Source organism: Phaethon aethereus, assembly GCF_964289735.1.
Source record: "Phaethon aethereus genome assembly, chromosome: 2".
In the NCBI taxonomy this organism is placed as follows: domain Eukaryota; kingdom Metazoa; phylum Chordata; class Aves; order Phaethontiformes; family Phaethontidae; genus Phaethon; species Phaethon aethereus.
This window is the reverse complement of record NC_138582.1, coordinates 10,879,761-10,907,745: the sequence shown is the minus strand read 5'-3', so window position 1 is coordinate 10,907,745 and position 27,985 is coordinate 10,879,761. Positions and strand designations below refer to the sequence as shown.

General features: G+C 43.8%; 1 protein-coding gene across 1 annotated transcript in view; it reads right to left on the bottom strand.

Annotated features, from left to right (window-relative positions):
• Positions 1 to 25,754, bottom strand: part of CYRIB (CYFIP related Rac1 interactor B) — a gene marked incomplete at its 5' end in the record, with an annotated part of 84,399 nt that extends 58,645 nt beyond the window's left edge. The window contains 3 exon segments of the mRNA XM_082014814.1: positions 25,465 to 25,486; positions 25,489 to 25,697; positions 25,700 to 25,754. Of these exon segments, the coding sequence (XP_081870940.1) occupies positions 25,465 to 25,486; positions 25,489 to 25,697; positions 25,700 to 25,754 (286 nt within the window).
• Positions 25,755 to 27,985: the final 2,231 nt, after the last annotated feature.

The window sequence follows — 27,985 nt, the reverse complement described above, 5'->3', positions numbered from 1 at the left end:
ACTCACGGCAGTTGTGAGAAAACTCACGGCAGTTGTGAGAAAACTCACGGCAGTTGTGAGAAAACTCACGGCAGTTGTGAGAAAACTCACGGCAGTTGTGAGAAAACTCACGGCAGTTGTGAGAAAACTCACGGCAGTTGTGAGAAAACTCACGGCAGTTGTGAGAAAACTCACGGCAGTTGTGAGAAAACTCACGGCAGTTGTGAGAAAACTCACGGCAGTTGTGAGAAAACTCACGGCAGTTGTGAGAAAACTCACGGCAGTTGTGAGAAAACTCACGGCAGTTGTGAGAAAACTCACGGCAGTTGTGAGAAAACTCACGGCAGTTGTGAGAAAACTCACGGCAGTTGTGAGAAAACTCACGGCAGTTGTGAGAAAACTCACATCTGTAAGGCAGTTTCTTGAGCCTCATTTACTGCCGTTGCACACATACACAGGACTACAAAAGCCAAGCAGAGCAGGAAATTAAACTATGAGGAATCAACTTCTTCATTACCATAAACCCCTGTACACAATCAAAGTTTTGAGTATTATTAAGGAATTATCAAACAGTATTTCAGACATTTAGTTTCTGCCATTGAGCACTCTGCCCATAATAGGAAAGAGCTGCTTCAGCACTCACTTATGTCAAGGATCACTGTTCCAAAAAGGTACATTGGGGTACTGCCAAGCCACTGAAACAGATTTATTTCAGAAAACACAAGTTATAACATTTCTACTAGCCAATAAAAGCTACTACCTAAAGGCAGTGACTCTCAACCTCCTTCCAACTGCAGCTCTTTCTACTTTTTGTCATAAGCTCATACTCCATAAGGCCAACGGCAGAATACTTACTTTACTTCGACACATCCATGTCACTCATAAGAGCAGACAAATGGCAAAAGGGATCATTCCCTAGCACCCAAACTCAAGTAGAATTAAGTCATGCTTATACAGAACTACACAGAAGTTCAAAAAACACCAAGGTGAAAAGCAGAAGTGTACTTATGTCCAGAGAGGGACAAAAAAAGAGAGAGAGACCAGCCCACTGAGGGATATACCTGATCTATTCTACCCTTCTGAATGCTTCTGTTGTTGAAAAGGTTTTCAACCTCAAGTACTCTGGGCTCCCACAAAGCTGCTGTCTCAAACACACAAAAGAAGAGCTCTAAAATTCCTGGTTTAAATTGAATTAATATCTCATGCTGTAAATTTTATGTGTATCAAAGTTCAGATTTGTGTCCTGGTAAGTAAATAAAATGCTTAAATATAGGACATACATTTCACATCTTAAAACTTTTTTTTCCATCGGAAAAACCTGAAAAAGAGTGAAGCAAAGAACCTTAAACAACTCTCCCTTTACGCAGAAATTACTCTAAATGTCACTCAGCCACATCAGTAACTTTCACAAGCTGGCAGTCAGAAATGTGTTCTACAAGAGAACAACATAATAGCTTAGTGTTTTAATCAGAACTTACCACTGCATTTCATCAGAGCTCCCCAAAAACCTTTTTGACAATAAAATGTTTTGAAAGCAAGAATTAACAACATTTTTAATAAATTATATTATTTGCATCACTGTTCATGATTTTGATTCTGTCAACAGCAAATCCCATCTACCATCAACCTGCACACTTACTCACCTTCAAGAGGCTTCTCTGATGTGCAAGCATTGTTATAAAAAATATTCAAATTAGTAAAGCACTCAGCAAGTCTTGCAACACAGTTCAAAGTCAGTACTACAACCATCAATCCCAGCATGCAAATTCATAGCTTTCAGCCTTTTCCTTCACCTGCAGCCCTCTGTTGAAGAAAAAAACCAACTTAATTCTGGCCTGTTTACTCTTTAAAAACGCTTATCTGGATATGTTAAGGAAAAATGATCATTTCTGAAGTTTCAGACCTTTAAGACTTCTTTTCCACTTTCAAAAATTCTAACCAAGTCTAGTTTTCCCTATTTACAAAATAGATACTCAGAAACTAAAATACACACTATTGTAAGTTAGAGAAGCCAAAACCTGCCCACATGCATTCCTCCTCATCCCCCATTTCTGGAGACAGAGAGCAAGCAGTTACAGGTGCTTGGTTTAGTTAGGAAAGACATAAAAAACTGTCCTACAGTTATTTGAGGAAGAGAGACCAGGCCAAAATAACACAATTCTGCAAAAAATCTCTGCATATGGAGGCAAGTCCTTGCCCAAAGTTTCATGGGCAAATTAGTCAAATACGAGGTCAACTTTGAACTCACCTGAGGTGCTAGGGAGAATGAAGAAGTATCTGCAGCTACCAGCCTTGTTCTTACAAATCTCTTAACTCGGAGCTATTCAAAACATTAATTTACACAGCTGCATTGTATTAAGGTTAAGTACAGGCAGGCCTTCAGCCTAACACTGTTACTTGACTAAAAAGGGAAGTTAAGCAAGACCTAATATCTGCTCCATCAGTCTGGAATAATGTACTTCTGGTTTTAAAGCATTCTTTAATTTATACTGTCTCTATATAGCTATGCTCACAAAGAAATGCAGAGAAGTAATCTTTATTGGCAGAGAAGTTTTGGCAGTTTGTTCCTTTCCGTGGCAGAAAGGAGATAAAAATCAAGGAATCCCATTCCTGAATGCTTTCAGTGTTGAGATAGCATACAAACTGTAAAAGCCATTTTGCTGTACATATATAAACAAGCATCTGCAACGAAAAAGGGTGAACAAAAATACCTCTTTGTAGGTGAGGAGAGTTTCCCATTAAATCTTAAGTTACATACAAAACTAATATTAAACAGATTGGCACAAATGCACAGAATTCAAAGGCAGACATCAAGGCAATCCCATGTTCTGAATCCACACTGATAGTGGAGATCGCTTGTGACAAAGATCACAGGATTATATTTATCTCCAAGCTTTTGTTTAAAGCATTTGCCTTCACAACTTTGACTGAAGGACATCCTTTAAAAGGTATTTGCAAGACAGGAAGTGGTTCCTAGTTCAAAGTTCTGTTGTTACCAGATCTGAAAATGCCCATTTCACCTCCCCACAAAAGAAAGATCAGTTGGCCTGAACTACCAGCTTTTTTTCCCCTTAGAAACCACCTAAAAGCAGGAAAGATGCTGGAATTTCATAAGAATTACAGTCATGACCCTTTCAGGTCCCTCATGAGTAACTTGTTGGTGACAACAGTTCACTGAACTTGGATTAGTAAGAATTATTGCCACTTCTTTACAAGCCTGATACTGTCAGAAGATACAGACTTAAAAGCCCAGAACTGAAAATGAACATAATGAACTATGAACATTGGCAAGGACTGCTACAAATTTATTTACGCTTAGAAGGAGCTATTAGACAGAGATAGCGGTAGGAAGTAATATTAACCACTTTATCACCTGTCCCCATTATCTCCCAGGGGATTGCTGCAGAACACAAAAAGGTTAGCTGCGAGAAAGAGCAGGAAATTAAAACAAACAACATTATAAAAATTGGAGGGGTGGAGGGAAGGCTGTCATGCTAGGAACACAGTTAGAGCCATGAGTAGAAAATTGTAACTGATTCCAATAAAGCAGCTGTAGTTATGGGTTAGGTAGCAGCCTGTCTTTTTACCGCAGCTAAACTTTCATCAACTTCTATGTTACGACAGGAGTTCTGTCAAGCACCTCCAGGACTTAGTATCTGTATACACTTACAGCTTTCCTCCATCTAAAAATCATTTCAACTTTCTTGTTGGCACTTTAGTCAAAACTGCAACTTTCCATCAACCTTCAGTTATTCGAAAGACTTGACTGTTCTTAGAAATAGCTATGCTTCAGAGTAACTCCAGTCCCAAGAACACACAGCCCTCAACTCAAAATGTATGACAGTCAGTCAACACATTGCTGTTACGTACTCAAACAGGTTTCAGTTTTACTTTGCATGCTTATTCAACACAATTCCTCCCAACTCCTAAGAATAAACAAAAATTTCTCTCCCATTTGCCTTACTCTCTAACAACTGCAACAGCACCGAGATTAAGTACTCAGAAGTTCCCCAGAAAACTCAGTTCTGCCACCAGGAACGCTACGCTTATGCAGTGAGACTGTATTATCTTCCAAGTTTACAGACCAGAGATTTATTATCAGTGAGTTCTGGTGCTGTTTTTTGGTTTTGTTTTTTTCTTTTTTTTTTTCCTTCTCCTCCTTTTTTTTTGTTGTTTTTGTTTTGTTGTTGTTTTTTTTTTTTAAACCTCCCACCCATCTTTCATACAGGTGAGCCTAGTGCTTCCACTTTAACATAGCTTTCAGCTATATCATGAGAAGAAAAATACTGTCCACTCTCATAAGATAGTTTTAAATGTAGCTGTCTAAAGTCAGATCTAATCAAATGGTGCTTAATGAATACTGAGATATGAAAGAAAAGAAAAAGACTTTGTCCATGTACAACAGAGGTAACAGCAAAAAGAATTTGCTAGAATATGTAAAACTTTTTTCATTTCCCCAGTGTCCTGGTTTCAGCTGGGACAGAATTAATTTTCTTCTTAGTAGCTGGTACAGTGCTGTGGTTTGGATTTAGGATGAGAACAATGTCAGTAACACACTGATGTTTTAGTCATTACTAAGCAGTGCTTACACTAGCCAAGGACTTACCAGCTTCTCATGCCGTGCCAGCAAGAAGCTGGGAGGGGGCACAGCCAGGACAGCCGACCCAAACAGGCCAAAGGGATATTCCATACCATATGACGTCATGCTCAATGTATAAACTGGGGGAGATGGCCGGGGCGCCACGGCTCGGGAACTGGCTGGGCATCGGTCAGTGAGTGGTGAGCAATTCTATTTTGCATCACTTATTTTGTATATTTTTATAATTATTATTTTCTCTTCCTTTGCTGTCCTATTGAACTGTGTTTGTCTCAACCCATGAGTTCTAACTTTTTTTCCCAATTCTCCTCCCCATCCCACAGGGGGACAGGAGTGAGCGAGCAACCGGCTGTGTGGTGCTAAGTTGCCAGCTGGGGTTAAACCACAACACCCAGACACCATTTATAGCATGGACCAGTTATTTTAACAGTAGCTAGCACAATAATTGGCCGTACAGTTAGAAGAGCAATCATTTCCTGCTCATCTGTATACACATGCACAAAAAGCTTCTGCTCAGCAACCAAAATTCTTTTAAGTTGTAAAAAAAAAATCATTAACAAGTATGTCTTTTACCAAATTACCGTTTCAGTTGCATACACAATTTATATCAGTTTTATACCAAGATACAGTTTAGAGTTTTGGTTTGGGTTTCTTTATGAATATGAAGCCACTACAAAGATAACCCTCCCAATTATCTTCAAACAAAACAGTGTGTCAGAACTATCTGGGGAGGCTAATACTTATCTTGTTTGCTTTGAGACAACAGGTTAGTAAAACAAGGTCTTAAATAACGACCACAGTGCAGAGACAAGTCACATTTGGAACAGACTTCTGAAAGGATCAGAAGTGAAACAGTTTGAAACAAAACTCAACTTGTAAGAATGTGCTGTTTAACTTGTTGGTAGGGCTTATGTTTAACATGAAATGTAAATCAGCAAAATCTTGGATCTTTAGGATATTCCACTAACTGCCAGCACTACATATACCTACAGTTTCCCAGGATACCTTCACCAGCAGCACAGTGTCACAAGAAAACAACAAGCATAATTGATATCTGAGGGCAAGTTAAATTCTAGTGTTCCTCGAACAGCATGTTATTGAGTGCCTTTTGATGACCTTCATCAGAATAAAGATAAACTGTTCATAGTTTTTTCTTAGAAAAAAAAGTTAAGTTCATTTCCATTTTGCTGTTTGAGCAGGTTCAACTGTGTGTTCATGAAACCGCTTCTTCTTCACTGATGCTAAAGGAGGCTAAATGCTGCATAAGAGATTAAAACACTCAAGTCCAAAATTTAACCCATACCACGCTGTTTTAAGTTTTTCTTCTGATTCTCATTAACTGCTCAACCTTAACAGAGCAAAATGGAAACATGGAATTCAAACCATGAACGCATAACGCAAAGTCAACACAAATCACGAGATCAGAGAAACATCTGAAAACTGGTTTTCCCAAGTGATGATTTACTGCTGAGAATTACAAAATAGTTTGGTTGGAAGGGACATTTGAAGGTCATCTAGTCCAACACCCCTGCAATTAGCAGGGACATCTTCAACTCGATCAGGTTGCTCAGAGCCCTGTCCAACCTGACCTCGAATGTTGCCGGGGATGGGGCATCTACCACCTCTCTGGGAAACCGGTGCCAGTGTTTCAATGCCCTTATTATCAAAAAATTCTTCCTTACATCTAGTCTAAATCTGCCCTCTTTTAGTTTAAAACCATTACCCCTTGTCCTATCGCTACAGGCCCTGCTAAAAAGTCTGTCCCCATCTTTCTTAGAAGCCCCCTTGAAGTACTGGAAGGGTGCACAAGGTCTCTCCATAGCCTTCTCTTCTTCAGGCTGAACAACCCCAACTCTCAGTCTTTCTTCACAGCAGAGGTGTTCCACCTCTCTGATGTTTTCTGTGGCCTCCTCTGGACCCGCTCCAACAGGTCCATGTCTTTCCTGTGCTGAGGGCTCCAGAGCTGGACGCAGGACTCCTGGTGGGGTCTCACCAGCGCGGAGCAGAGGGGCAGAATCCCCTCCCTTGACCTGCTGGCCACGCTGCTTTGGATGCAGACCAGGAGACGGGTGACCTTCTCGGCTGTGAGTGCACATTGCCAGCTCATGTCCAGCTTTTCATCCACCAGTATCCCCAAGTCCCTCTCAGCAGGGCTGCTCTTCATCTCTTCATCGCCCAGCCTGTATTGATACCAGGGGCTGCCCCGACCCAGGTGCAGGACCCTGCGCTTGGCCTTGTTGAACTTCAGGAGGTTCACACGGGCCCATGCCTCATGTCCAGGTCCCTCTGGAGTGCATCCTGTCCCTCAGGCGTGTCAATTGCACCATTCAGCTTGGTGTCATCTGCAAACTTGCTGAGGGGGCACTCGATCCCACTGTCTATGCCACTGATGAAGATATTAAAGAGTACTTGTCCCAATATTGACCCCTGAGGGACACCGCTCATCACCACTCTCCATCTGGACATTGTTCAGCTGACTACTCCTCTCTGGATGTAACCATTCAACCAATTCCTTATCCACCAAATAGCACATCCGTCAAATCCATGTCCAATTTAGTGATAAGGATGTTGTGGGGGATCATGGAGTCCCGCTCCACTCCAGATAACAAGTCTAAGAGGGTATCTTTCCTTGTTGGCTCACTGAGTAGTTGTGACAAGAAGTGATCTTCCACAAACTTCAAGTATTTCCCCAACCTGCTTGCCAAAGCAGTGTGGTATTCCCAGTTGATGTCTGGGAATTTGAAATCTCCCATAAGGACAAGGGCTACTGATCCAGAAACTTCCCCTAACTGCCTACCAGTGCTGGCAGCCTGTCTGGGTGATCAGTTGTAGACACCCACTACAGCATCTCCTTTGCTTTCCATCCCCCTAATCCTCACCTAGAGGCTCTCAACCACATTTTTGCTAACTGTAAGGGCTGTACAGTCAAACCTCTCCTTTACAGACAGTGTGACACCTTCACCTCGCCTGCCCTGCCTATCTTTCCTGAACAGCCTGTGGCCCCCCATGCCAGCACTTCAGCCAGGGGACTCATTTGGCCAAGTCTCGCTAACCTCAGGGATATCACAGCTCTGGGAAGAGGCAACCAGGGCACCAGATAGCTGCCTGTAGAGGCAGAGGCACCCCAGTCCCCCTTAACCCTTTCCCTCCCCATGAGGAGCTGGGGAGGCCATTGGGCATGGGGTGGAACAAAGGGGAGCCTCTGCATTCCCTCCTGGGACACCCCCAAACAGAAGGCCAGAACCAGCAACCCCCCAGAGTCCTTAGCAGCCACAGACGTAACGGACCATGGCGCTGCCAGCCCTGTGGCTCTCAGTGTGCAGCCCCTGGGCACCCCCAGTGCCCCGGCTGCTTCAGCCTTTTGTCCCTCCTGAAACCTTCTACCCCCAAGGTAAGGGCCAACCCCAACCCTGCAGCCTGGGGATGCTCTGGGGGGCAAGAGCAGAGGTGACTGCTGGTGATCGCTCCCATCTCCCTCTCAGGTGCAGTGAACCCATGCTGACCGGCCAGGCAAGAGCAGCCCTTCCTTGAAGGCTGGGCACCCTCAGCGGGAGTGGCACCCCAGGGCCCCCCAGCAGGTATGGCATCCCCATCTGCTCTGGCACTTCGGCACCTTAAGCACCTCTAGCACCCTCCTCCCCCGGCATTTTTGGCACAAGGCAAATTTCAGCAATCCTGTGCAAGTGTCCCTGCCCTTGCCTGGGTGATGTGAGCCCAGCAAACACAATTTACAGAGAATTTCCCAAACACTTGGGGCCACCTCTCCGGTTTCACCTCCTCTAAGTGAGTCTCCTCACTGACCTGCAACCCCGTCCCACCAGCACAGCAGCTCACCCCACAGGGAGTGCCACGGCTACAAGCTCCTCACGTGCCTGGCACAGAGCCGGGGGATGCTGGTGATCAGGGTCGGCTCAGTGGGTGCCCCTGGAGGGTGCTCGGCCCAGCACAGCTCCCATTCACCCACACAGGTCTGAGGATGGCTCCATGTGGCTGCTTCTTTGACCCCCGGGTCTTCTGTATCCAGTGGACGACTACCAACTTGCCTCCACCAGCCACCTCCACGTTTGGCCATGGCACTGCACCTCTGCCAGGTGCTGCCCTGTGGGGCCCACAAGGACGTGGGACCCCCTCAGCCTGGGTAGTCTCTGGGACCCGCCAGGGCCAACCGCAACGCTTCACAGCCTCCAACCTTCAGGAGACAGCGGTGGCCTCAGGTCATCCGGTGGCCTCGGCCCCCCCAGTGCTGCCACCTTGCTTTCCCCTGGGCAGCAACATCCCCCAGGGTAGCCATCTTCTCTGCCACTGTGCCGCCCCGCACATCCGAGCCGTTGGGGACCCAGCAGGAGACCTTCCACCGCCCAAGGAGATGCTACTGGATTGCCAGTATTCCACCATGCCTGGGGACGCTGGTGGCACTGGCAGAGACATCTCCCACTGTGACATCGGCTCGCTTTCACTGCCCACGGAGCTGCTCGGTCCCAACTACAGCGTCCCGGAGACCTCCCACGCAGTCCTGAGCCTACAGCAATTCCGCGCCATCGGGACGGGGCCGCAGGAGCTGTGGTGGGATGTGGCAACAGACCTGCCACCGCCCCAGCCTGGCAGGCCCGAAAAGCTGGGGGGGAAGCGGAAGAGCGCCTTTGCAAACCCACCCAGCAAGCGCAGAGCTGTCGCGGTCGGCCCTGGGGTGGGAATACGAGATTAAACCCGCACCAGGGATGGGCTGGAGCTGGGGCGGGGGGGGTGTAGGAAGCAGTGGTGTAGTTGGGGGGGTGGGCAGGATAGTAGCCTTATAATAGCTTTCATTACACATCTGCTCTTGTTTTTTCATGTAGCATGCTAAACTACACATAGGCTATTAACTTGAGGAAGAAGTGAAACCACCAAAATAGCTACGAAAAGTCAGTTTACACAATATACTTTAATACAAACAGGGATCGCTATATCTAAAAACCAATCTGAACTACAGCTGCTAGCAGAAAAATCCCACTTTCCAGCAGCAAAATCCATCAAGTTCAGTTTCATGCAGACTAGTATCAACAATCCAGGTTTTTTTAGTATTCTCATAAAGGGAAGAAAAACAATACTGGCAGGGAAAAGTAACAACACAATAAGTTCAGAATTATCTTTATGCAGAATTGTACAAGTTCATACTAAACAAGACTGTCTAACACTGAATAGCGTTAAGTGCAGCTCTGTTTGAAAACTACAGTAGCTGTTAATCAGCAAATATATTCTTCCTGCTCTTTCCTCCCTCACTTTTGCCACTGTTAGCTTCACACAAACAAAAGGAGGGAGAACTTGTTTCTTTTCCATTCAGCAGGTTAACCTGTTTCTTCTGCTGTACACAGTAGCAAAAAAGACTAACCGAAGCCTAACTCAGTCCCAAAATTTGGATTTGCAGAGCAAGAGATGCTAAGTAGTACATTGATGCAAGTATGCAAGTGATGGGGGGTATGTGACTGAGAGGCCCACATCAGCAGTTTTACAAAGTCACCTTCCACACAGAATAGTGACAAATGAATAACCATTCAGCACATTTAATAACAAAGACTACCACAGGAAGGACATTAGATCCTGATTTAGGACTATTTCAGAAAGCAGGTCTTAAGGGACAGGATTTCATATCCAGTGGTCTTTATCAAGATAGACTAGCTTCCCTCACCCTCTATTTTTTGGTATAAAAAAAACCCCAAACCTCACAATATCACAACCAGCACTACCATTAACTTTAAATACATTGACTTTCAGCACCGATACAAGAATAATTACACACATGTTCCTATTTTTACAGAAGTTATAGACTCAGGCATTAAAGCTGAATATCCTCTTTTCTTCCTGGAATCTCTTTTCTTTGCCTTAAAATTTGCTAAAATCCAAGGACAAACAAAAGCCCTGAATTTCCTCCATAAAAGTTAAAGGATCTTGACACTGAACATAGACTATTACCCATTACACTAAGATTTATTGAACATGGATGGGTGTTTTGTGGCAAGGAACAAAGAGCCAAAGTGATTCACACCTAGTCCAAGAGCAGCTATTTAGGGAAATTTCCTCAGGACCACTTCAAAGGCAGTGCAGAGACTGCCTGAACTAGAAGTTATGTCTACATGTTTGATAGCTATGCACATCTTCAGCCTCTTCAACCAATACTGACAGCAAGTGCCCCAGTCCTGTGCTCTACCATTTATTTTGTATACCTCTCGACTTCCTTAAAATCAAGGCCTAAGATGTTTAGGTTAGTATCCTATCTTTATATTTTAAGATTTTCAATCACCTTAAACATTAGTTTGGTCTATGACCAGATTTTACAGAGAGCAGGCATGTATATTAATTTACTAGCCAAGAAACTAGGTCAATCATTTTCTGAAATCCATGCAGATTCATGGATTGCAAACAAGCAGAGAAAGTCGATGACGGTATGGTGGGGTTCTGTTTGGTTTTAACTCTTCAACCTTTATTTGAGCAAGACTGTTCTTCAGAAGCTTCATGGTTTTTCTTTAATCCCTTGCTGAAGTTTAGTGCCCTGGATGATTGTACTTTTTGAAAGTGGCATCTGAACAGATCATTATAAAACTGTGCTTCAGTACACTGTCCATACCCCAGTCTGGGTTAAAAAACACCCTTACAAGTATTACCATGAAGATGAAACCACTCCTATGACTATGGAAAGCCCATTCAGCACTAACTGTTTAACACATGGAATGACAGACAAAAATGTTTGGCTGCTGCATCTTCTCTTTCTTAGCTAGCACACTATTTTTAGACAAAAAAAGTCTACCATAAAACAAGAAGTTTAATATCGATGCTCACCACTTTGGCTTCTAAATTTGTGCTGAGCACAAATTCATCTGGATCAACAGATGATAGGAATCATCATATTCAGACCTATAAATGACAGACTGATTTATGTATCTATGAAAATGGAGAACTAGCAGTATTAACGTCCTCCAGTCCACACTTCACTCACTTATTTGCACACCAGTGCCAGCAAACCTGAATCCACCATCTCAAACTCCTGTCTCTTACCAGCAAGGATTCATAGCATTTTGTTCCCACATACCAAGAAAGAGGGTGAGGGAAGAATGGGACTTCACAGTCCTTTGGATTGAAATTATTTAAATTAGAGGGTAGGTTGCTTTTTTATTTTACTTACATGCAAGATGTCATTAACCACAATGTCTTTTTCATAAAGCCAAGAACACTCACACATAGCTATGCTTTCCCCATTTTCCATGCACAGTACAGCGGCTCTACATTTATTGAGCAACAATACTGAGCCCTCTGCAAAGCTTTGCTGTAAGTTCAGAACAGGAGAACAGCCTACATTTCCTTCCTTCTGCAAGGTTGAGTCACATCCTTAGGTCTCCTTTTAGAAAGCTAACATACAGAAGAAAAAAAAATCTTTAATGGAGAAGCCTCACATTCAAGAGAACATACAGCACTGACACAGGCCACAGTTCAATTCTTTGGATAATTTTCTGCAGTGACACAGACAAGAGAACTGCACACCTTTTTTTTTTTCCACTGTTAGAGCAAAATCTGGTGCTCTTCACAGCCAGACAACTTTGACAAGGGACTTCAGAGATAAATGAAAAGTTTTAACATTTAGGAGGGAATGGGTAAAAAAAAATTCCTTGAAATTACCATATTAAAAAACAAACAACCCTCACATATGAGAGAAAGCAGAGAGTTCGACTACCTTTAACGACAATGCCTTTCTAAAGAGCATGTTCAGTATAAAATTAAGATCTGTATTTGTTTCCTTTGGTCTCTCTAGCACTTCAAATGAAATAAAGCTTTTATCCTACTATACTTTAAGCTGTGACTGCCAGTAGAAGAAACAGTTCTTGCCTTATTTCCTCTATTGCACTAACATGAACACCACTGGGTCTAGGTGGGTAATCTCCTTGGTTAAAACTATGGTCACCCCACAAGCTGGTTGAAATCTGGACCAGTTTCCCAAGTCTGTTTTGTGCAGCCCAACCAGTACACAGGCAGAGACAAGCAAAACTGTCAGCTTACAACAAGTAAGTTCAAGCTTTAGATAGCTATTTCCACAGTTCATTTCTTCATACTGAAATGGATGGACCTCTTCATCTATGTTACACACTTGTACGATCAGCACAATTAAGCAATTGGGATTAGAGCACCTCAGTCAACAGAGACAATGAAGTAACATCCCAGATCTGCTGGTACAGTTGCTCTTGTCAGTACATCTTCCAACTGCATACTCCACCTATCAGATTCTGAAACAATTACTCACATAGTATTTAATATTGTGTGTTTATGTTTGTGTATTAAATACTAGATTATGCATTACTATCACGCCTTCCAGTAATTATTTTCTTATAAATGTGATAGCAGACAGAACTGATCCCCTGTTACCAGGCAAACAGACTAAACATTTCCATCCTTTCTACTCTGGATAGGCTAAAGGCCCTGATATACTGTTCAACAGTAAACACATGTATTAGTTTTATCTAAACCTGTAAGTCAATTGTAAAAGATGCAAGTCTCATGAAGCCCAGGACAGTTCTGGGGCTGTGGTTTTCCGAAATATTTTTCCAAAATAATTTCTTTGAAGTCTAGCTAGCCATTTAGACAACAATGCAGCATATTTAAAAACCATGACCATACTATTTCTATTTAAAGATTGTATCAGTGACATTTTGCAAGGTACATAGAGTCAACTATTTGGCTCAGGTGCTACAGCAAAGGAGGAACTAATCGCTGAGTTTCCGTGCTGAGGACACGGCTGCTGCGTCACAGATAAACTTCCTCAACAGGTTTTCTTTTCATAATTAACCTATAAAATTTGGAGGTGGGAGGGAGGAGGAGGTGAACGCACCTGTCTAAGAAAAGATGATCACCTTGTTCAAGACAAGCTACAGAAGCCCAGCCAGATTTTCAGAATTACTCCCATATAACTAAGCAATGTATGGCATTATAAAGTCTCAGGCAATAAAAGACACTGAAAAATGAGAGTTGCATCTTCCAACAGGTATTATCTGCAGCCTATGATAAACACTACTCATCCTAGTTAGGAAAAAAAATTAGGAGATGCTGAATTTACTACTTCTGCTCAAGCTTTTCTAGTATTATTTGAAGTATTGACCTTGAAGATCAGTTTCACTGCAGAAGTGAGACTTTTATCCTTTCTCTTCTGGAAGTACTGTTTTGGAAAGGGTAAGAATAGCATTCATGGCTCTTCACAAAGAATAAAGGTTTGCTTCCGCACTGCAAACTTCACTCAGACCCAAAAAGGAGTATTTGTCAGAAAACCAGACTACTACAGGCACACAGTCTGCCCCAACTACAAGCACTGAGAAACCGTAAGGACCACAGCATAAAGGAAAAGAAAAAAATAAAAGCCATGTCCTGTTCAACACGCCATCCCCGATTCCACAGCACAGCTCAAACAAAACCTTTCTGGACTTCTGGCCCGATTGGCCCTGCATTAAGAGCTGAAAAACACACCCTAAGGAGCCTGCTTCCAGGGTCCCTGAACCTGCTCAGTCAAGGAGGAGGGGAAAAGAAAAAAAAAAAAAAGAGATATGAAAGTTCAAAGACAAAATTCAAACCATTTCCTTTTCAGGCAGTTCTAGTCTCAACTTCGTAGAGATGATTATAAGTATTAATGATGCTAAATGAAGGAAGCACTAGGATAACAACCAGAGCCATTGTACTACTGAATTAGATGCTACCAGTAGCAGTTACTCTAAATATTTTGTTTTTACGAGTATTCGGGGATGAACAAAGCAGAGGAAAGTGTGGTTGGTCAAAGACAAAGAAAACACAAAGAATGTTACCTATGTTAGGTATTTCCTGAAATGCGAGCAAGAAGAGCTTTCTACATAAATGCCAAATAAAAAAGGATTAGAAAAGACAGAGCGTAAGAGTGAAACTATCTGATCAGAGATAGATGAGAGCATGAACCCTACTTACTTCTATGACAGTGTTTACAGGCAGGACACGGCCCTCGCATTTCCGTTACATGCCTATCCTGTAACAGCAGTCTCAGCAATTTAGGAAGCAGAGTACAGCTGACAGCAGTAAGGAAGAGATGATGTTACACACAGAAACTGGTTGGTAAGAAAAAACACTTCTACCAGGTGCCCTCCTTCAGTGAAGGGCAGCAGATGGTAGAAAACTGTACCATGGGACCTCCTAAGGCAGGGGGAAAAAAAGAATACCTTAAATAAACCAGCTTTAAATCAAACAAAAAACTACACAAGAGCATAAAAATGTACTTTAAAGAATTAGGGTACTTATAAAATACTAAGATGGCTTTTCAGATATATCTTACAAGGCTTTCACTCACTGTTTTCCTTTTTTTTTTTCTCTCTGAACTTCCAAAAATGAGTTGTACCAAGCTCAAATTAAGATTGAACACTATCCTTGAAAAAGATATGCTTAAGTACCAACGTAAATTATCTTACTTTCCTTATGATTATTTTATTAAGAAACATCTTGAACTGTTAAATCAAATCTGGGATCATTTACAACACATGATAAAAATGAAACACCCAATCCTTTTGCCAAGAACAGCATTTTACCAGGACTAAGGTAAATGCATTTAGTTGTTTTTTTCTAGCACTGATTCAGAACCAGGAAACAGACCAATTTTAAGCACAACTGTCCTTTTCATTTTAAAGCAAGCATTTGGCTTCCTTTTTTTTTTTTTTAACATGCAAAAATACTAAGACCGAAGATGACATGTTCTCTGAGGAAGTTAAAGCTATATAATTGTAGAACCTAAACACAACTTACTTGAAGTTAGTAAGTGATTTTAAGTTGTTTTTCTGAAGCTATTGCATATACATCAACAACACAAAATTAAGTAGCATTGAATCATTCTGGCAGTGCTGTAAAGCCAACACATTGTGAAAATTGAACTATATTGCACTCGGTATTTTTTGTTTCCTGACACCTGTCAGCAGCACATAGTGTGCTCTGATAAGTGAGGGCATGCACGCCTGTCCCCTGCCAGAGGGGAGATGGAACAAGAGCACAAGCAAAGCCTGTGTCACTAGTATACCGAAATAGAGGCTTGAAAATCACTTAAGTATTTTGGCCAGCAATTAAAATATTAGTTTCCTAAAACTACAAGTGGGTTCTACATCAGCTCAAATTTGCTTGGGATACAAACTGCCCTACTCGAGTACCGTACTGAAATACAATATAGCTAATTATACAGAACAGTGTGTGGACACACATGCAAGTACGTGGGTGCACATGTGTTTTTACAGATATATATACACACATATATAAAAATATACATAGACACAGAGAGTGACTATAAGATACAAACTATGTCACTTTATTGTGCTCCCATCCTCTGGGGACAGATGGTTGCTAGTCTGTTGGGTTTTTATTGTTCCCCCCCACCCCCTTTAAAGGAATTTTTATCGTGACTGTACTTCCTTTTCTTTTTTACTGCTGCTACTCCCAGCTCTCTCCTGACTCACCCACACGTAGCTATGCTTCAGCATGTTGCACTTCATATTCTTTTATACAGTGTCACTACAATTCTTACTTGAACTGAAGAGACTTAAAATTTCATAAAACCACCCACAGAGGTAAAGGTGGGCAGAGCTGACAGATCACATAACTAAACACACAAAAAGCCTACATAAGGTCAGAAAACAGCACCTGAGGCTCTCGTTGAAAATCTTTGTGTGTCCTTTTCCACATGGAGGTATCTCAAGTTTGAACGCTGATGTTTGTCACATACCCAGTATCACATCAAAAGCCAGCTGTGCTTCTAAGACACCCAGAGTACAGATCAGCTTTTCACATCAAAAGCACTCATGTCATCGCTTCTCTTCCTAAAAGAGAGAAAAATCTCTACCTTAAGACCCAAAAATAGGTTTGCTACCAATGAATACAAAGCTTTCAAGAGAAAGCAAGTTTCCACCAAATTTAATCCACGGCAAAAGCGTTCCTAGTCCTGCTAGCTGCAAAGCTGATCAGCCAAGTATTAACTGAACATAAGCCAACACAGTAGGCCTGGCAAGAAAAGGCAAAAAACCACAGCTCCATCAGCAGAGGCTGCTGTTCTTTTCTTTACCCAGGAGTAAGCACTTCTTTTTTTAAATACTGTACAGTTTCCTAACCAGCATAAGCCTCATTTGTAGCATTTCTCTTAAAAAAAAAAAAAAGCTCCCAAGAAAAACTTGAAGTGATGAGCTAGTAAGAGGATTAAAAAAAAAAAACCCAAACAACCCTCAAAAAACCCAACAGGGTAGCAAAGGCTTTTTACCCTTCCTTGTAACAACAGACAAAACAGCAGTTTTATACTTCCTACATTGGTGATATGGTTTCTCTTCTAAAGAGAAACTTGAGAAGCCACAAGGCTCTACAAGACAGAAAGACCTTACGGTTCCTCCTTCCAGTGGCCCGAATAGGACAGAATTATCTGTCAAATTAAACAGCTAAGCGGAGCAATGGGGACGATTAAGAGTCCCCCAACTGAAAGATAAAAAGCAGCTCATTCCTCCTTCCTTCACCATAAAGGAGAGAAAGGAAATAATTGCCCACAATTCTGTTAATAAAGCTGCACCACCACTTGGACTTTTCTATAACATTTAAACTCTAAAAATAGGTGTCTTTTTACCACATGTGGCAGTTTCACCTTTCAACTTTGGCCTCGAAGCTGTGCGAATGCAGTACAGCTAAGGAACGCATCAATCTGCATCAATACCAAAAGTTTGTGGGAGTTACTAATACCACAGCATGAGTTCTTTAGTGTCACACAATGCCAGAATTAATCCTTCCTCATTTCTCTGAACAAGCAACATATTTATACAAGAAGAAACTAGAAATAACTTTGCCTTTTTGACAAAAAATGAAATGTCCATGTTCTGCTACTGCGATAAACAGACTGACCTCAAGCGCCGCCATGTTCTCCAATTTCGTTGTGGTAGCTACATGTCCAAAGAGACTATAAACGAACACAAGAAAGAACTGTGAAGTTAGAATGTAGTATTAAAATGGAATCATAACAAGAGATAAGCAGCAAGCTCGATGGGGATGTGGCTGCGATATGTAAACTAGTCTAAAAAGACACAGGTTCCAGTCATTTCTAACCATGCAAAACTAAGCTGAACTTCTCCTCTTCATGCCTTTGCTCCTCATGTGTAAAATAGGAAGCAAACCACTTCCTCATCTCACTACACCATTCTGAAAATAAATAACTGTACAGAAAGCAGTACCAGACTACCCAGGAGGAAATTAACTGCACCTCTGGAGCAATCTAGCAAGAGCACGGCATGGTATTAAGCAATGCAGACAAACTATTGAGCACTTGTTCACTAACCTAGCATCAGCCACTTCATCCTGGGGAAAAAGCAAGGGTCCTAATGGAAGAAATGGCATCCAATTATGTATTCAAGGATGCTTTCCTTCTGCAGTTTCTTTACTTTTGAGCACTGCTTCGCAATCTAACAGAAAAGACCAAGTATAAACTCTTAGCTAGGGGATGAGCCCAGACAATTCATCCTTGTAGCTACATGGCACTCACTAGAATCAGAACCATTTGCTCATGACATCAATTTCTACCACTTAGAGATACATATTAAGCTCAAGTGGTGAAGACACGATGGCTACTAATGGCAATGGACAAAACTCAGTCTGTTTTATTTCACTGTACTCCATTCCTTATAGTTTTGCTGACCCTACTTCTACTATCCTAAGTTCCTTGTCCAACAGACCTATCTGCCTTCTTTACAAAATCCTAGCTTCTACTCATACTTCTGCTGTCCAGCCTTCTCTGCATCAGTATTCTTGCCTGTATTTCCTTCGTCCAGCAAGTCCCCATTTCCCTTGATGTCCCCAAGATACTGAGAGGCAGCATCATTCCCACATGCTCCCTTGGTACCTGACCAATACCCTCCACACAGCCAACAAGCTCCCAACCCAACCTCCCTGCTAGTTTTTGAACAACTTGTCCCCAACTCAGTCCCAGATTCCAATTGATTCTTCCCTGCTTTCAGCTCAAAGTAAGCTGCTCCTCCTCCTAGTTAATTGCCATCACTCCTCACCTCAACTGTCATCTCCATCCAAACTCGTTTCTCCTCCCATGCTGCCCGGCTGGATACTTGTTTATTAGAGCATGAGTTTTCACAGGACTGTAATGGGGTCAAACTGAGGCCCATTCTGGACTAGAGACAGGGAGAGAAGCAAAGCAAGAGGCATATGCCCTGCAAAAAGACTCTGCTGTAAAGCTGAGACACACTAGAGCTATCTGAAGGGCTGTCAAAAAATTTCAAGACTACAGTTACAACATCTGTTCCCAAGCCTCACTTCTGGCAGCTACTGAAGTAGTTTGACTGAAATTCCTTTGAAAACCTGACACAATATTAGCATTGACATTATATAACATTATTTCCTCAAAGTATTAGGTCTTAATCAATAGTCTCCCACACTGCCAGTTACGAGACTTTACTGCCAGTCCCACCTACAGTAAGTTCCCTACTGGGACATGATTCTGCCCTGTGTTTATTAGCTTTTGTTAGGCTAGTTGAAAGCTCTTGTAAGATCATCCTCCAAACTTCAAGGTGGGAGATACCAACTAGGTCATGTTGGTTGTCCTGTTACTACTGCTAAGAAATGAGTTCAGCTCTGAACTCTGAGAGGCAAAGTTAAGAACAGCTAAAGCAATTAAAGTACTATTTTAGCATTTGGGAAAATATGATTTTAGCCATTTGCACATGGGAACAAGCAGCACGTGATCTTCTACAAGCAGTACTCTGCGCAAAAAAAAAATTCAGAACTATGATTACAGTTAAATTGCCTGTTCAGCTGAAAAATCTGCATCTCTCCACATAAGACTTCCACACACAAGCAGGAAATCTAAACTCTAAATCAATTAACTGCTCTCCATAAGCAGCCCTTACATAACGCCTTGCCTTGTCCGTACGATCTTCATTTATACAAAAGGTCAGCAATTTTAATCTTTGAGCTGAAGCCTCATGAAGTCTAGAGGTTACATATTTCACTTCCACATTATGAAGGAACAGTTTCAAATAACCGTGTATCTCAGCACATGAAAGGTGCAAATGTAACAGGAAGAAATGAACTGGCTCTTCATGCCCAGAATGCACTTTGCCTGCAAAATTTCACTTTCAGGGACACTAAACAGGAAGGTTTTGTTTTTAAGAAATAAGAGCTATGAATATAATTCTTAAAGCTTCTACTTCTAGACTGGTAGTGCTAGAATTCAGAAAAATACTTTTTTTTTTTTTCAGTGGAAAGGTCAAACCGATTTGCACATCAGAAGCCAAAGCTAACACCTTTGTTGTCCAGCACAGAAAGACAAGAATTCCCCTTCCCTGTGAGGATTCCCTCCAGAGTGCTGTAGTAAGAAGGAGAACAGCCACCATCCACTGCCACACCTGACTGGAAGCATACGAAATTAGATCTAACTTTTGAAGTTCTACAAGTGCCAGAGCCACTAGTCACAGAAACAGGGCTTTCCAGTCAGCTAATTTACAACTAGGGCTCCTAGGAACTCATCTATTACCTTGTAGACCACACCAGAAAAAGTTACTCATGCTAACACTCCATTTAATTTAATCATCTAGTACTGAAGGAGAACCAGAATTGCCTCATGGCTGAATTTCAGAGTCCTTTGAACTACGCCAGCTAAACAGAACTCGCTCACAGAACAGCCTCCTGCTACCAGCGAACGGTTAAGCCCCGCAGCCTGAAGTAAAAAGTGCTTTTAAAAATGTATCTAGGACAGCATTCTGCTGTACTTTCTTTATATATAAAAGTGATTACCAATACAAAACTTCTTTTTTTTGCCTGGTGGTCACCGATTCAGGTAAAGCATTTGCTGATGGGAGTCAGCCTTACAGGCAAATGTATTAACTTTGCCTAGAGGATCAAGCTTTAGGTTTTGGTGTGGGTGGCAGACAGAAGGCCTGTTTTGCAAGGCATGCTATTCCTGTCTGGAATAGCCATGCCAAACTGAATGCATTCCATCTCACAAGCTAAGCTGTCCCAGACCCAACGACACTATTTGCACAGGGACCACCTGGGAATCCCAAGTGCTGCAGAGAGAAGCCAGGGAATCAGCCAAACACTCAGTAAACAAGACCACAAACCACTGAGCATTTCCACTGAACAGGAGTAAAAGAATAAAAATAAATCCTCCCATACAAACATTATTAGCAGAAACCAGTTTTATACACGTGAAGATTGTACATAAGTACAATCTCTTTGTTTCAGAGATACTCGGTCTCCAATTTCTCCTTACAGGCCCATTACGACTCCGTGTACTAGAAAAAGAGCTGGGGTTGGCCAGTCACACATCAACCCCCAAATGCAATACTAGAACTTTAAGGTAGTGCACATAAGGCAAACAACAATCTTTCCCAATACACACAAATTAGCCAAGACTCTGTCTAGGTACAAGAAACGTAAAAATTCTTTTTCTAGCTGCTGAAAAAGCAGTGTTAAAGAACACTAAAAAATAGTAAGTCTGGTACCAAAAGACCTTTTCCAAATCAATTCCATGGCAGGTATTAGCATTTCCAGAGTTAAACAGAAAGAGATTACATCAAGACCACCTGATTCAGCAGCAAAAGTAAAGAGGGTGGCATGACCACATGAGAGACAAGAGGAAATGGCCTCAAGCTGCACCAGGAGAGGTTTAGATTGGATGTTAGGAAAAATTTCTTTACTGAAAGAGTGGTCAGGCACTGGAACAGGCTGCCCAGGGAAGTGGTGGAGTCACTGTCACCGGAGGTGTTAAAAAAACATGTAGATGTGGCTCTTCAGGACATGGTTTAGTGGGCATGGTGGTGTTGGGTTGACGGTTGGACTTGATCTTAGAGGTCTTTTCCAACCTTCATGATTCTGTGATTCTATGACAAAGGTTGTAATAACAGATGTGAATTCACAAGCCCCTTACACACACACACTGAGCAGGACATTATCAGACTTTGCCTTGCATCTATCACTGTCTTCGCACTACCTTGAAATTCAAATTATCCTGAGTGAAAGGCAAAAGAATGCACCATTTTACTGGCACCTTTCAATATGCTTTGCGTATAACTGCTTTCACTCTTTCCACAGTGAAGGTATTCTCTGTGCACCAGGCTTTCATATGCCAGAGAAGACAAAATGCCATTTCTAAAAAGGAGAACACAATTAAAACCACAGGAGTTGGAGAACACAAGAGAAAGTGCTGTAACTAAAAATAATTTCAGCTTTACCTAGTCAGTTCTAAAACTGCTCATTGTTTGTTGTTGGTTTCTGTTAAACTCCGCTGTTTCTGTAACTGCAACACATACACCTCCAGTAAGCAAGCACTGGAATTGCAAATGTAAAAGAGCCTATTACTCTCGGCAAATTTTAGACAGTTTGAAATATTCTGCTAGCTGCAGCAGCCAACTTGTGGCGCTTGAGAGAACATTTCTGAATCACAGAAGGGGGGGAAATTGAGATGAATTTATAAGAGATCCTGAAATTAAAGGCAACCAAATAAGTCCCTGTCTTTATGCACACAAAGAGAAAAGCAGACTTCTCCACATAGGACAGTTAGAGATGTTAAATTTTCCACAATCAGAAGGAAGAAAATTTTAATATTCTTAATTAACAGTTATGTATCCACAGATTAATAGTACACAAAGACTCATAAACAAACGGATGGATGGTCCTCTTACATACCTCGTAAGTGCTTTTGATACACGCAAATGAACGTGGGTAGAAAAGATATCAAAAGGGGCATACAACTGGCCATTATTTACAGCTGGAAAACACTCTGAAATAAATTTTACTCTGCCTATTGATGCATGTATTTCAGATGCCACAGCTAGTGAGGAGGGTCAATGCTTCACATTCCCCAGCACCTACCTCTTCCCAATCCAAGCACAGCTTCCTTCACATGCCCCATGCTCTTGCTCTCATCACCTCAGATGCCGTGCTGAGAAGCTTGGAGGGATTTAACTGGACCAAAGTGACAACCAGGATGACTCTCTGCATCCTGGTACTAAGCACAGGAGCTGGCACTAACAATCAAGCCTTGTGTGAGTTCAGCACGTATATTCGCTAGGGCTGCATACCTCGCCTGTAGCACATTTGCTTGACAACGCATAGTCCATGAGATGCAATTTGACAACACTCAAAATATTTCAGCTTTGAAGATGTATTTTCAGACATTTCTACAATGAGTAAGACTCATAAAATTGATTTATAATATGCAAAAGGGTAGCTAACATAACCTTAAGAGACAGGAGGCATTCTTCTCAACTTAAGCCCATCTACATCAATGCCTAAAACTCAGGGTGTAATTATAAAAGAGCACGCTTTTAGAAAGGACAGGCAAGAGTCATAACCTTGACTTACACTAGCACCATTATTTCTTCAAAACACGACCCCAAAACAAAAACCAACACACACACACACAAATGTGACTGCTTAAAAACCAAATCTGACTTCCTGCACATAAGCTTTAATTTTGCCTGTCTCTACTACAGGGTGTGCATTAGTTCCATCTATGCCTCCAGCTGGCAGGCAATAACAAAAAAAAAAAAGTACGGCAGGCTCTTTGTGTATCCGTATTCTCCTAGATAGGCAGCGAGGGGAAAAAACCTGCATTGACATTTACCATGCCTAAGCAGCTACAGAGATCTGAAGTGGCCCCTACACATGCTTTTCCAAATTACAAGAGCCGATTTCTGTTACTGTATTACTCAATAATTCAGCAGTTAGCAATACAAATATTCCCCTCCCCTCTCTTTACAGTATTAATTCCAGGTGTCTAGTAAGCAACTTTAGAAGTCTGGTGACAGGCACCTTGAATTAAGTTCCCCACATAACTGTCCCTAAACTATTTTAGCTATTGCATTCAATTACTTTCAAAATTAATTCTTCTGCTAAGATATGTAACTACTGAAAGACACAATTAAAAATAATTTAATAGTTTCCTTTTTCTCTAAAGAGAAACAGACACTGAAACTCCTGCAAAACTCGGATAAGAGGTCAGGACAGTTACGCACGCAAGAACAGAACCAGCTAACACCACGTTTCTACAGCCAGCAAGGTTTCCGCAGGAAAGGTTTCATATGAGTAGGTAGAGAATTTCAGAAGACAATCTCTTCAATAATCCTTCACCTCGGGTGGCCCCAGCTAAACTACAAACAATGAAGAAAATCTAGAGCACCTGACAACAAATGGAAATTGTGTAACAGGCAGGATCAAATCCATTCCTTACTTTCACACCACCGTGGTACTTCTTGAGAGGGATGGTTTAAAACAGATTCTGGGATTACTTTCTACAGCCACTACTCTGACAGTTAATATATGCAGTAAGAAATCTGACAGTTTGACTTGGATAGAAAGCTATCTACTCTTCTACTGAAAGCTTCTGTTTCAGCAACGGAATACTCTCTGTTACGCCAGACAAAAAACATTACTGCTTCATGGAACAGCAGCGTCTGATTCACGGGGTTTAGGATTTTACTGTTGAACTTGCCACACAGAACTGAAGATGTTTTGCAAAACCACGCACCTTGCTAAACAAAGGTAACTGTCAGGTGGAACCTTCTAAGCTTGAATTCACATTCCAACCTCGACAATAGTAACCTCAGGCTAATCGCTAAATGTCTCCTGTCCAACAGCCCTATCTGCCACAACCTACCATAGAAAATGCTTATTAATTTAAAGGTATATTTAAAGTCCAAGCAGTCAGAGCACAAAGAAAGAAAACTTTGTGTCAAGGCAGTGGGAAGTTTGAGCAAAACAGACTTTGCTGTTTTTAACAGAAATGGTAATAAGGAAGAACACAGATTATTAGATCAACCTAGAAAATGCTTTACTGGTTTGAGGATTACCATACCTGCTAACGAACACTTGTATTTCCATACTACATTATGAGAAATTCAGAATAACATATTTTAAACGTTGGAAAGACTCCACTATCACAGCAGAGAGACAGCTGTCGTACCATCACTGACATTTGGATCCAGGATGCTGATGCAATGGAACAGAAAAAGAGAAACCCTTCAGGAACCTTCAGAACACACAGTCGCTTCATTTCTTTGGTATGTGAATCGTTTCTGTGAAGAAACTTGTTGTATTTTATTGCCACGAAAGTACGATGCCGGAGTAGAAAGCAACAAAACAGAACCGAATTGCACACGTCCTTACTCTCAAACCACACAGCGGGGAATTAAAACCCAATTAAAACTTGATTTTTATCAGCCAGTTAATGAATAGGTCCGGAACGGCACCGTCCTGCTACAGCTCCCGAGTTCACCTTGGCCCCACCTGGAGCTACAGCCCCAGCGCCCCGGCCCCCGCCCGCCGGACACACCCCAAGGCCGCGCATCTGCGGCGGCTACCGGGGGCTGCTGGCCCCGCCGCAGCCCGACGGGCGGCAGCCGCCCCCCGGGGGTTCCTCCTCCCGGTGAAGCCGTGCACGCCGCCGCTTCCCGTTCCCGCCGGGGACGCGCCCCTCGCAGCCCGGCCGGCGGCCAGGGGAGGTGCCTGCCCTCGCCCCCAGGAGCAAGGCTGGCCCTCCGCCTGCCTCCCGCCGCCGTGAGGAGCCGGGGGAAGCCGGAGGAGGGTTGTTTGGCTCCGGGCAGGTCCCTGGCCATCAGCGCGGTTTTCCCCGGCGAGAGACGCGGCGGCCGCCGCTTCGCCCCGCCGGGCGCCCCGGGCAGAGCGGGGACGGCGCTGCGGTGGGACGGGGATGGCAGAGACGCGGAGAAGTTGCGGAGGGCTGCGGGGAGGCGGGCTTGGCCCCGGGAGAGCAATAGACCGGAACCGGGGCGGCGGGCGTGGGTCGCGGCGCCGGGGCTGAGGGGAACGCGGGGAGAGGAGGGGAAGCGCGGCGCCCCGCCCGGCCCCCCGCCCTGCACGCCGCCGACACTCACCGAGCCGCCCCGCGGACGGGAGCGGGAGCCGGAGCCGCCGCCTCGCCCCGCTCGGCCGGAGGCAGCGAGAGCAGCGGCGCGGCCGGAGCCCCGCGCAGGGCAGGGCGCGGAGGGCGAGGGAGCCGCCCGCGCCGGGGGAGGGGAGGAGGGGGCGGGGGAGCGAGCTGCACGGCACCGCGGGGGACCGGCCGTGCGGGCGGGCGTGCGGTGACCCGGATGTACCGGCGGCGGGGGGGGGGCGGCCAGCAGGCGACTGCGCAAGCGCGCCAGGCTGCCAGCGCACTGCGCATGCACCTGTTTCGACTCCGAGTGTCTCGGGCAGGGGCGGGGGAGCGAAAGAGAGGCGGGCGGGCAGGGAGACGGCGAGTGGGTCAACCTCCTTAAAGGGGCCGCGGCGGAGCCCGGCGCCCGGGGCGGCCCTGGGAGGGGGAAGCCATCTTCCCGCGGCCCCCGGCGTGCGGCCCTGGGACCCCCCCCCCCGCCGCCTCCCCAGCCTCCACTAACAACTCGTTAAAGCCACTAACTTAACGTTATGGATCGTTGCTTAAGTCAGTTGTGTCATTTTGATGGGTTTGTTTTTTAAGGCCTGAGGGGTCGGGGGGTTTAAATGTTTGCTGTTGGCAAAGCCGGCATGGGAAAGAAAACAAGTCTCCTTCTTTGCGAAAAAGCAGGGTTGCTGGCCGAAAGTCGTCCATAAACTTCTCCCTAGGTGGATCATGTTGTAAGATCTAAGCAAAAGAAAGCGGGAAGGCAGATCCCGCAGCGAGCTCCGCGCTGCCAGAGCCCTGTGCAGGGAGAACGTCCCACTGCTCTCCTGGCCAACACCTAAAATGTACGCAAAAAAAAAAAAAAAATGCGCAAAATGTGTTAAGAAACACAAAAATATACTTCAGGGGCATTTCATGGACATAATAACGTACTTTCCTCTCCACACGCATACCCTACTGATGAAGGTTTCACCTTTTCCCTGCCCGTATCGTAACTCGCAGATTTTGGTGTCGTTACGTTGGCACTGAACTTCTGGTATGGATAAATTTGCCAAAGCGGGCTGATAACGCAAATATCCTGCTTTGGGGCTTGCTTCTTCAGTAAAATTACACATATACACACAGAGAAAGGAAAAAAAAGTTCTGCTTGTTTTTTTCTTAAAGTAACCTGAAATCTAGACAACGACTTTCAACATTTTGCCGTGAAGCCTCATGTGGCCTTTCCCTCTGAAGCCGAGGGACAGCTCGCACCCCCTGCGGTGGGGCTGCGCTGGGAGCAGGGACCGAGCCGGGCGCCAGCGTACGGCTACAGCCAAGACAAAACTCCCTGCAGCCTCTAACAGTAGAGCATTATCATGGCAAAGGTGATTATTCAATCTGAAAGAGGCAAACAAACCACCTGAAAGTCTAACCACGTCTGCTACTTTCTCTTCAGAGCCGAATACCAGTTTGATAACTGCCAAATATTAGTGAATACCAAGTTCCCCCAAACCCACTTTGAAAAAGAACGAAAATGGGAAGGCCCTCCGAGATTTATACATTACAATATATCTATCTTCCTTTCATTTTCTTACCTGTGTATGTATTGCTTTAAACTGATAAACTTAGTTCCTCTTGCAACTTGGTAGGATTCAAGATCTATGGATTCACTACACTAATAACTTTAAAGTATTCTGGATAAGAGCGTATCCTGGGATAGAAAGGAAGCCATTTGTGAGTATAGTTCGGCCGCAAAACCTGCCTGATGAACTCGGCGGACATCACTGCACGGAAAACGTGGTCCCTGGGTAACGTTCAGGCGAGCGCGGGGCCGGCAGGCCGGGTTCCCGTCTGCTGGCTGCGCTCCGAGCAGGAGCGGGGAGCGCTCCGCGAGCCCTGCGGGCTGCTGGAGGTTGGTGTCGACCGGAGTGAGCGGGGGAGATGTCCAAGCAGGTGCGGAAGAAGGTTTTCACAGAGGCAGCTTATGGGCAGAATGGCAGAAGAAGAGAAGTCCCAGTTCTGCTTGGGCTTGATCTGTGTACATGGGAAGGCTAAACGAAGCGCTTGACGTGACTTTTCACTTCTGCTACGGAAAGGATTTTTTGCAACTAGCGGATACAAATTTTGAGGTGTGGATTGATGCATCCTCCTTCCTGAGATGATGGCAGGTCACTACCACACCTCCTTCTTCTCTGAAGTCTGCAGACCTTTGAAAGTCTGTGCACCAGGCAGGAGGCTATCCAGGTCCCACTGAATTCAAGGAAAGCACAATCGTGCTCGGACTCGTTACCGCGTGGGCTTAATACAAGCCTGGGGGCTCTCACCTCTCAGACTATAGAACTTTGTCCTGTTACACAGAGCCAAGGAATCCATACGACCTGCCTCAGGGGTGAACGATTTTTGATGCTCATAACATTACAAACTGCTTGGGGAGGAGAGAGACAAGAAAAATTTCCTCGTGGAACCATAAGCAGGTTTATAATAACATTTACTCTTTAGGGCTCTCCAAAATTGTAAGGTACCCTTGATTTGGATCTCTCATCTTTCAGAAGTAC